Source organism: Hyla sarda, chromosome 1 (assembly GCF_029499605.1).
Source record: "Hyla sarda isolate aHylSar1 chromosome 1, aHylSar1.hap1, whole genome shotgun sequence".
Classification (NCBI taxonomy): domain Eukaryota; kingdom Metazoa; phylum Chordata; class Amphibia; order Anura; family Hylidae; genus Hyla; species Hyla sarda.
Genome location: NC_079189.1, coordinates 410,424,525 through 410,436,263, shown reverse-complemented (window position 1 = coordinate 410,436,263; position 11,739 = coordinate 410,424,525). Strand labels below are relative to the sequence as shown.

Here is an 11,739-nt window from a genome sequence, read left to right as displayed (position 1 = left end):
GTCTGGGCCTCGCTTTCTGGTGACGTTATTACGCTGCTGCGCCGGCGCGGCGTGCGTAGTGACATAATAACGACGCCGGAAAGCGAGGCCCGGACCCTGGAGAAGATGCGGAAGACGCTGGAGGATCGCGAAGTGGACCCGGAGCAGTGGGAATAGGTAAGCGAATCTGCCCGGGATGCTTAAAGATAAGGGATATTGGACAATTCAGGACTAGGACTAGATAGGAAACCCACCAGTCTACACATGATATTAGTGGAACATTCAGCAGAACTAATTAAGCACAAGACAAGGTTTCCACACAGTTTTTTTCTGGCATTTTTTTGGAAAACCGCCACTGCAATTTTTGAGCCAAAGTCAGAGGTAGATGTGAGGAAGTCCTTCCTGTATATTCCCTAATCCATTTTAGGGTCATTTTTGGCTCAAAAACTGCAGTGGGAGTTTTCCAAAAAATGATGGAAAAAACCTGCGTGGAAACCGATCTAGGATGAAATGAAGAGAGGATAAACTTGATTTACTAAAAGAAAGAAAAAGAAAAAAATATTTTGTTAAAAAAGTGCCAAACTGTATACAGTGTGTATAGTGTGTTACTATGCTTACATCAGAACAAAGTGAAAAATATCCTCTGTATCAGGCTTCCAGAATCTCACTCTGGAATTCAAGACACAAAGAAAAATCTCTCATCAATGACAAATTTGGGATGAGAACACTATGGGTGCAGGAGGGTGTTTTGCTCCTTCCCAGTGTGTGATTTGTTGTGTCCTACAGGAACAGACACACAGAACTGTGCTAGAGAGGCTGCAGCATATTGCAGCTAACAGCGCTGCTCTGGGGTTCACCTAGGTCAGGGATGCCTGGAACCATCATGTCTACATTTAGTGGTGTGTAGTAAATAAAGCTCTTCATTGAGGTGAGGGCTCCCAGGCAGGGGGTATTGTAGTGTGAAGTGAGGGCGAGAGTTATTGACAGGGCTGGCTGGGGCTTGTAGTTGTCTACATAGAGCCTCTTCTTCCTCTATCTGCACTTTGTATCCCTCCTTCTTCCTACCTCCTTCCCTCTCCCCTTCCTTGCAGTTCTGTCTTCCCCTTCTCCCTCTATCCTCAGAGCCCCCTCCTTGTCTTTTCCTTCATTCTGGCTTCCTTCTTCCCTCTCTCCTGTTGCCTATCTCCTTCCCTGCATTCTCACAGGCTTTTCCTGAGCGCACTCTCTTCTATCTTTAACTGTCACAGTCCTTCTCTACTTCTCTCTTTCACTGTCTAAAATTTCCTGTCTCCTCTCTCTCTCTCCTCCATCTTCATCTGTCACTAAACAGTGCAGAGGTCTCTTCCTATTCCCGCTCTCTACCTGAGTTCTACAGCATGCCGTCTCAAGATGACATTCTCTCTCCCAGCCGTCTCTTCTTGTGACAGTTTCTCCATTCAACTCTCTTCTCATGACGTTCTCTCTCTTTCTTTATTCACTCTATAGCAGTCTCTGATTGATTTTCTCCATCTCTGCTGTCTATTCCCCTTCTTCTGCTGTCTTTTAGGAAAGCATTCTCTCTCTTTCTCTGCTGTCTCTCCATGTGACATCCCCTCACTCTGCTGTCTCTTCACGCGACATCCTCTCTCTGCTGGTTGTTTCTCCATGTGACATCCCCTCTCTGCTGGCTGTCTCTTCGTGTGACATCCCCTCTCTGCTGGCTGTCTCTCCATGTGACATTCTATCACTCTACCGGCTGTCTCTTCAGGTGAAATCCCCCCACACAGCTGTCTCTCCATCAGACATCCGCTCATTCTGCTGCCTGACATTCCCGCTCTTCTCAATGTGACGGCCGCCGTGTGCCCGCATGCAGCTCACCTGTGACACTCGGCCAGTGACAGTGCCTGCACGGTGTGTTGGTGATCATCCACTGGTGACAGTCTCTCGGTGACAGTCACTCCGTATGCTGCCCCTTCGAGTCGTGTCTGCCCCCGGGTGTCCTCTCGCCCGCAGAGATGCCGTTTCACCCGGTAACGGCGGCGTTAATGTACAGGGGGGTGTACACTATTCCCGAATTACTGAGAGAGCACTCACCCACTCAGCTCCCCGAAGACGAGATAGAGGGTAAGTACCGGGGTCTATGGGGGCATCAGTAGTTGGGGGCAGTCAGCCTTTTTGTAGGTTAATTGACCCAGCCGGGAGGGGGAGGCTGCAACAGGTGAGTGGTGGGGGGTGTGAGGTGTCATAAGGGGGGAGTCACCTAAAGGTGAAGAAGACACATGTGCATGAAGCCTGGACAAGAGAAATCGGCTGTGGTCTATGGCTATCTATGGATAATACACATGCCATGTACTGGGCATTATGGAGACATGTGCACATGGATTGCTTCTTCTCCTCATTCACTAGGTGACCCCTGGGCTGCCAATATCAGCAATGTGCCAATAACTAGGCTGTTGTTGGGGTTGCCTCAGTCTGTAATAGTGAGGATGGTTGTAATATGGCAGACAGGATATCTGAGCTATTTCCATATGTCTTTCCTGGATTTCATTCATTGACTGGTCCAGTGAGGGTGATGATGTATTGAGTGAATGGTAATTGGTGTAAATCAGGTGTCATAGTGCGCTGATAATGGGGACTGCTGCCAATATGGACTGTAGGAATGCCATCACATAGAAAAGACTGGCAGCACATAGGAAGGGTTCTGTCTGTACTGAATCCCTATGACTGCAAAACCTACTGCCACAAACTCAGTGGGGTCTGTGGTTACTGAAGCAGCTTACAGTGCATTGTCTTACAGATGCCATTATATATACACGATTGGAAGTTCCTTCTTTCCTTAATGAACCATATTAAATTAACCGGCTTCTAGGCTTTTGCTATTTTTCCAATTTCCTAAAGAAATAGATACAGTTTCCCTGATTATACGTATTGTACTTTTACCTTACAGTGCTCTATAACAGCTGCACAAGGGCTAAATGGGCACCTCATTAGTATAACATTGGCACAGAAGGTTGGCATTGGTAACTGTGTACACTGAGAAATTAATTGTTGGGGTTCAGCTATAGGGTCATATACGGATGAATTATTTATGACAATCTGATGTTTATAGCCGTTATTGCTTTTCAGGTTATATGTAAGATGGGCTTTTTTTAAAAAGGATACATTTTGTGTTATGTAGCAAGGTTCCATTTTGCCCATTGACCTTTCCCTACAAAGTAGCTGAATTCCTTTTAAATGCGGATTAACATATTGACTCTATAACTGTAAAATGTTACCAAACAACAAACATACATACATACAAACATAAATAATGCAAGAAAAGCATTATAATTCCATGCAGGTTTGACCAGTGTTGCAGATGGTAAATGTGTCTTGTATTCCAGATAAATGAAAATATAATAATCAGAAAACATGCTATGGTACCAAGCAACTAAGGGTCTTACCCCCTGTAAAATACTTTAGATGCTATTGCTCCATAGCATCTAATGTATAATAAAAAATAAAAAAAAATCTGAGTTGAAAAATCTCACTATTTTGTAGATCAGGGGTCTCCATGGTTACAGACTACAAGCAAACAGCCTGTAGTCTGATCCTACCGATAAGGAATGGATGTAAAGATGTCAAATCCTGTAATCTCTAAAACACAACTTGGCTATGGGAAGAAAACGTGAACAGTAAAGAGTGATAGAATGTGTCTTAAACTGTTTTAAAGATATGAATTTGTACCTATTCTACAGTTTGGTATATCAATGTATTCAGCTGAAGTTGAAGTTGGAACGCATAGGCCAACCAATAACTCTAATTCCATGGGCATCATATGCACTCTGTAGAACCCATTAGAAGATCTTGTGATATATTTCATGGCCCATGTGACCTATTTCTTCATTTAGGTGATAGGGTTGGGTGCTGGATTCATGACGGCTCAGTGTTAGGCTGGGTTCACATATATCAGACATCCGGCATAGTTTCCCTCCAGCATGCACCAGAGGAAAACTGATGCTAGAACTAATCCCATTAATTTGAATGACACAGTTCACAATCATCCAGTGTCTCAATTTTGATACCGGATGGTTGGACACGTTGACGGCATCGGACACAATGGACGCCGGATGCCATACAACTGATGACAAGTGATGCACGTTGTCATCAATTATAACATCAGTTGCATCGAGATCTAGGCTGAATTCACCTATGCCGGATGCTGGACATACAGTCATGGCATCCTTGAAAATTTTCAAGAAAATGAAGTATTTCTCACATAAAAGGATTGCAGTAACACATGTTTTGTTGTACACATGTTTATTCCCTTTGTGTGTATTGGAACTAAACCAAAAAAGGGAGGAAAAAAAGCAAATTGGACATAATGTGACACCAAACTCCAAAAATGGTCTGGACAAAATTAGTGGCACCCTTTCAAAATTGTGGAAAAATAAGATGGTTTCAAGCATGTAATGCTCCTTTAAACTCACCTGGGGCAAGTAACAGGTGTGGACAATATAAAAATCACAGCTGAAAGCGGATAAAAAGGAGAGAAGTTCACTTAGTCTTTGCATTGTGTGTCTGTGTGTGCCACACTAAGCATAGACTACAGAAAGAGGAGAAGAGAACTGTCTGAGGACTTGAGATGCAAAATTGTGGAAAAATATCAACAATCTCAAGGTTACATTTCCATCTCCTGATATCTAGATTTGCTTTTATCCACAATGCGCAAAATTATCAAGAAGTTTGCAACCCATGGCACTGTAGCTAATCTCCCTGGGTGTGGACAGAAGAGAAAAATTGATGAAAGGTGTCAATGCAGGATAATCTGGATGGTTGATAAGCAGCCCCAAACAAGTTCCAAAAATATTCAAGCTGTCCTGCAGGCTCAGGGAGCATCAGTGTGAGCACGAACTATCCTATAACATTTTAATTAAATGAAACTCTATGGCAGAAGACCCAGGAGGACCCCACTGCTGACACAGACATAAAAAAGCAAGACTACATTTTGCCAGAATGAACTTGAGTAAGCCAAGATGCTTCTGGGAAAACGTCTTGTGGACAGATGAGACCAAGATAGAGCTTTTTTGGTAAAGCACATCATTCTACTGTTTACCGAAAATGGAATGAGGCCTACAAAGAAAAGAACACAGTACCTACAGTGAAACATGGTGGAGGTTCAATGATGTTTTGGGGTTGTTTTGCTGCTTCTGGTACTGGGTGCCTTGATTGTGTGCAAGCATCATGAAATCTGAGTATTACCAACAGATTTTGGGTTGCACTGTACAGTCCAGTGTCAGAAAGCTGGGTTTGCGTCCGAGATCTTGGGTCTTCCAGCAGGAAAATGACCCCAAACATACGTCAAAAAGCACCCAGAAATGGATGGCAACAAAGCGCTGGAGAGTTCTGAAGTGGCCAGCAATGAGTCCAGATCTAAATCCCATTGAACACCTGTGGAGAGATTTTAAAATTGCTGTTGGGAAAAGGCGCCCTTCCAATAAGAGAGACCTGGAGCAGTTTACAAAGGAAGAGTGGTCCAACATTCCGGCTGAGAGGTGTTAGAAGCTTATTGATGGTTATAGGAAGCGACTGATTTCAGTTATTTTTTCCAAAGGGTGTGCAACCAAATATTAAGTTAAGGGTGCCAATAATTTTGTCCAGACCATTTTGGAGTTTGGTGTGACATTATGTCGAATTTGCTTTTTTTCCTAATTTTTTTTGTTTAGTTCCAATACACACAAAGGGAATAAACATGTGTATAGCAAAACATTTGTTACTGCAATCCTTTTCTGTGAGAAATACTTCATTTTCTTGAAAAATGTCAGAGGTGCCAACATTTACAGCCATGATTGTATGTGAACCCAACTTTAGCAGTTCTTTTTGGCACCAATGAGCAATGGAGGCAAGAAAAAAACTTTCAGATGACTCATAATTTAAGTGGTGAATTAATGCATTGCAAGAATGTATAAAGTTTGGATAAAGACTAGTGTTGAGCGGCATAGGCCATATTCGAATTCGTGATAAATCGCAAATATATGGATGAATATTCGTCATATATTCGCTAAATTCGCATATTCGTAATATTTGCGTTTTATTTTCGCATATGCGAAAATTTGCGCATGTGAAAATTAGCATATGTGAAAATTAGCATATACAAAAATTTGCATGAGCCAGTCTCACACAGTAGTATTAGAGCCTTCTTTACACCACACAAGGTAGAAGCAGAGAGGGATGATCACTGTGATGTGTACTGTGAAAAAAAAAACAAAAAAAAAACCCGAATATTCGTAATTACGAATATATAGTGCTATATTCGCGAATATTCACGAATTCGCGAACATGCAATATTCGCGGATAAAATTCGCATTGCGAATATTCGCGAGCAACACTAATAAAGACTGGATTTATTACATTTTTCAATTTTTACCTGGTTTAATATGTAGACCATGCACCATTCAGACAGTATCTCATTTATTTGTGTCCTTCTAAATACAAATGTCTGAGTGCAATGCAAGTCTTACTGCAATACTGGTCCCTCAGAGTACAAAATAACAAAAGTGAGCTCCAATGTGCAGCTGCTGGTGATACCAGGAGGAATTTCTTTCGTTTTAGTAATACTAATCCTTCTACGTGGACTGAAATGATTCTGCTGTCAAATCCAAAGTTGTCATTTTGGGCACTGTGATGAATTGCCAATGAAGATTGTGTGCTGTGTGTATATAAGTAACTTCTGCAATATATATTCCTTTAAAACCGTTCAGTACATCAATTCAAGATGATAACAAATGTTTTGCAGCTGGCATTAAAAGCTCGATGGTCCCCTTTGTCCTATAACTTCAGAGGGAGTGAGCAAGCTGTAAATCTTCAGATGTAACCCTTCAGATTTCTCTGGAATCCTATATCCATTTTACCATGAAAAAGCTCAATGACAGCTTGTATGAAAATACTATTTACCATGAAACGGTCTGCAATGACTATTACAAAATAAGTGTTGTTCTTTCTACAACTGCAACTGGCCCGTTAACTGGGTCACGGCAATCTGGTCCCCAATATGATTTTGAGAATAAAGGAATTAATTGTTTCATGGCTGGAAGGTAATAATCTGAATACAGGGTTACCTTGGAGCAGATTTATTAATGTTGTCTAATACTTAGACAGTGTAAACTTAGGACAGGCAGTATAAAGATGTGCCAGATTTATCCTAATGGCTCATCCTGTATGATACATTTTGTGCAACTTTAGATACTATTGTCCAACATTGTACCACCTATTGATTGGCTAGCTTTATGCCAATATTTTGTGGTAAAATGTTGGCGTAACTTGAGCACATGATTCTAGGCGCACCCATTCTGCTGAGGAGTGCATCTTTTACTTCTAATCCATGGCACCTCGTCGAGCGAGGTAACACATAATAATAGTGGTCCTAGGAAATGTGTACCTGTTCACTCACACTAAACCTAATACACTTGGTTATAGTAGGGGTGGGAATCGGCAAGAATTTGGTGATACGATACATATCGCGATACACGTATGACGATATGATATATCCCAATATATCCCGATTCTGTTTACGAGACGATATATCGCGATATATCCCGATTCTGCCTCAAAAACAATGTCTTTTACACTTATATTAAAACATCTTTTTTTATACACTTTATTAGACTTTTAGGAGGAATCATTAGATTCCTCAGACAGATGAATAGAGTTCTATTGAACTCCATTGATCTGCGATCCATTGATAGAGCCTAGTCCAGCCAGGCTCTATCAATGACAGAGCCCTGGGACAGCAGGAAGCAGAGGTAAGCCCTCCGGCTACCTCCACAGTGGATCGCCCGCCTGCGATTGCGCTATAGTCGTCTCAGAAGCTGGGAGAAGAGATGAGGAGCTGGGCCAGAAGGAGCTGGGGTAGTTAGGTATGATTTTTTTTTCTTTTTCTTTTTTTTTAACAGCTACCCCAGCATTATATAAAAATACATTTCAGAATATCCCTTTATGTTTTAATACAAATACAGTGGTCCCTCAACATACGATGGTAATTCGTTCCAAACGACCCATCGTTTGTCGAATCCATCGTATGTTGAGGGATCCGTGCAATGTAAAGTATAGGCATCTGTACTCACCTGTCCCCGTCGCTCCGGACCAGGTCCTCACCGCTCCCGCTGCTGTTCCAGGGGCTCCTGATGCTGTCCCGCTGCTCCGGTGTCTTCTTCGCGATCCTCCGGTGTCTTGCGCATCTTCTGCAGGGTCCGGGCCTTGCTTTCCGGTGACGTTATTACGCTGCTGCGCCGGCGCGGCGTTCGTAGTGACGTAATAACGACGCCGGAAAGCAAGGCCCGGACCCTGGAGAAGATGCGCAAGACGCCGGAGGATCGCGAAGTGGACCCGGAGCAGCGGGGATAGGTAAGTGAACCTGCTGGGGCACATTACACTGCTATCCGACAGCAGCTTAAGCATTTTGCGCTGTCGGATAGCAGTTAATGCGATGGCCCCGACATATAAAAGCATCGTATGTCGATGCTGACATCGACGTGCGATGGCCTCTGAGAGGCCATCGTATGTCGATTTTATCATATGTCGGGGCCATCGTAGGTCAGGGGGTTACTGTATTGATATTTATGCTGCTTATATAGCACCAACACATTGTGTAATGCTTTATAGAGACTGTCACCCAGTGGGACTTACAATCTAATTTCCCTATCACAGACATATACTCTAAGGCCAGTTTCAGATAAGTGTAATATCATTACATTTTTGCAGGCGTATTTCACAGCCCAACCACATGTCTCATAACCTGAACTGAAGCTGATGCCTGTGATGATGTCTGTTTGCGTGGATAGGCCCACAGCTTGGCCAAGATTTGCATCCACCATACAGTTGCAAAATTGCAGTTGTATTACATTAATCTGAAACTGGCCTAAAGTCATCAGGTAGAATAAAATGGAAGTTATGAGAATGTGAGAGGAAAGCAGAATACCTGGAGGAAACCCACAAAGTGCACCATGGTAATAAATCATCTTCTAAGCACATTCTTCTAATCCCAATGCAATATATTTTAATATCACAATAACTTTTGATGCTTCATTATTACAGCTTTGCATGTTCTTCACCATGAAACCAGTTTCTTAATATTTCCAGTGTTATTGTGACCTACTTTAGCGTAACTCAGTCTTTATAGGTTATAGATAATACTACCAACCAATTAGTGATAATGTAGCCACCTACTGTTTGCAGCACAGCAAAAAGTGAGATATCATTTAGACTAAACCATGCAGAGGCAATTTTACAACAAAAAAAATGAGACTTGTCTGAAAAAATATCACTATGCCTTTTTATGTAGGTATGAACTGTAGGTCATTTTACTTATTTATCTTTAAAAAAAGAAAAAAGAGTTTTTTATTACTAGTAAGATCAAAATCTGAAATCCTACAGTAACAGATGTGTCGGGAATACATGGCAGCTGGCAGCATGGATCTCTGAATGAAACAGGGACCTTCCACTCGTGCCTTACACAGTGCTAGACTCCTTTGTTTAAATTCACAACTACAATTCTTAGCAAGGAGCCATCTGCATGCAGAAACTATTGATCACAGTGCGGATGAAATACACAATATTGTGGCAACTACTGCAAATGACTTGTCAATTACTGGCCCTTTGTATTAGCCACCAATAATACCACTTCAGCTGTGACTATGTTTAATGTCCCAATGCAAAAATAATTGAAACTCTCAAAAATAACAATTGCTGATTCAGAAACAGCAGTATCAATTGATATAAAATATGCATGTTCTCAGTATAGTTGATACGCATTACAGAAATGAACGGACAAAATGTAATTTGGGAGAATAATAGGACTGTGTGTGACTTTGCAGTCTACACCAATGATGTCCCGGCTGGTAAAGACACATTGTCCATTCTGATACTTTGTTCTCCCTTCTATTCCATAGGTGGAATATAAAAGAGACAGATTATGCTTTATTTTAGTGTTATGAGAAATGCTTGATAATGTCTCTGCATGAAAACTTCACATGCCAACTAGGACTATGTTGTGAACTTTTCATAGAGATTATAATTGGGAGCTGGGTGACAGGGCAATGTGATACCAAGTGAAGATTAGTGCATAATAACACAAAAGCAGAGCTGTCATTTACCAAGAAATATTTAGCAGATCTTGTCCACTGCAGTAATATCCACCACTGCAGGGTACAGAAGGGATCATCTAATGCCTACGTTCTCAACCTCTGGACAGTTAGGGCTTGTTCACACTATGGAAATGTCCATGAGTGATTCCACCTTGCATCACTCTACCAATGACTTCAATGGCTTTTCCTTTGCTTTTCTCACACAGCAGAAGTTCTGTGATGGAACTTCCATGCTTTTCCTTGCTAATGTAGTGTGAACATATCCCTAGAGGTACTTTAATGTAATTTGTTTTAGTGTAAAAAATTTGTTTTTATTATAAGGCATATTCAGAAAGTTGGACAGGTATAAATATAATTTAAAGCCTGTCGCAGAGGAATATATATAGTAATGCCATCAGTATCTTGTAGACAGATATGACATTAGCAGTAGCGGCTCGAAACAGCATGGAGTATGTCAGGGAAGTGAGAGTGGTCATTGGGCTCTTCGGTGTGTGGTAGGGTTGTAGAGGGTGCATCTAAATAAGGTTATAAGGAGAGGTGGATAAGGTTAAAAAGGAATCTGTCAGGCAGGAATGGTATTGGGGTTGTTTGGCTTGTTTACCTCTTTTTCTCATTCTACATAAGTCACTATGGTACTGTATCTATGTATCACAATCATATTGTCAACTCTATTTTTTATAGTACATTGTGAAACTACTTGAAAACATTAATACAACATTAACATTTAATACAAATGTATTTATAAAAAAAAAATAATAATAATAATCTGTCAGCTGTGTTTTCTTCAAAGACCGTCAGGCATTGGATAACTTAAAAATTACCTGTCACCAAGGACAATTTTATAAAAACCTAAGGATGTTACTCACACTGTAACTAGGATCAAGTTCCTGTTAGTTTTATGCGTTCTGGCCAGATAACAGCCCGTTATGCTGCTCATCCTAGCAGGGAGCGTGTCCCTGAGCTATGTCAGCTTTCTCTTCCTGACTCTGTCTCTCAGTGACTGTTGCAGGAACAAAGATGAAGTGCTGTACATAGATGCCAGGAACTGAATATCAAACCAGCCTGTATGAGGACATCTAGTAACCGTATTAAAAACCACAATATTTTTAAAAGACACATATTCGAGATAGTCTTAGAATTACTATATCTGCAACATATTTATGTTGGTGACAGTGCCTCTTTAAACTATTAAAGCAAACGGGAACTAATAGCGGTTTGATCTCTGTATATGACATTTGACCCAACGTGGTACTATGAGGCCAGGCTGTGCCACTTGAGCTGTTTGGCCCCACCTCTTTGACGCTTGGCTGGGAAATAAAAAAGCAATTTTATAAGTTTGGCAGCCAACATCAGCTCCAGGAAAAGTACAGTTTGCTTTTATACCCTAACAGCTATTCAACGATGTCTGCAGCTTTTAGAAGAAAAAAAAACCTGACATATTTCCTTTAAGTAGAGAGGATGTAGCACTGTATGCAGGCCATGGTTGCCAGACTATAGCGTAATTGTCAAGAGTATCACTTCTAATAGCCTTAATGTTTTTGTGATGTCCCAGTACGGGATATTTTCCTACAGTACTATCACCATGAGTCCCTGTACATCCTCAGGGCTCACCTGCAGTGTTCCCCCATAAAGTGTATAGGTTATACATGAAGTGTAAAGG

At 41.4% G+C, this 11,739-nt stretch overlaps 1 protein-coding gene across 2 annotated transcripts in view; it reads left to right on the top strand.

The window, feature by feature from the left end:
- Window positions 1-564: 564 nt before the first annotated feature.
- Window positions 565-11,739, top strand: part of CABP7 (calcium binding protein 7) — a 144,707-nt gene continuing 133,532 nt past the window's right edge. For both annotated transcript variants that reach the window (XR_008846008.1, XM_056528698.1), the window contains exon 1: window positions 565-2,082. Coding sequence is in view for 1 of the 2 variants with exons in the window: in XM_056528698.1 (XP_056384673.1) it covers window positions 1,974-2,082 (109 nt within the window). In the remaining variant the exon portion in view is untranslated. The remainder of the gene's footprint in view (window positions 2,083-11,739) is intronic.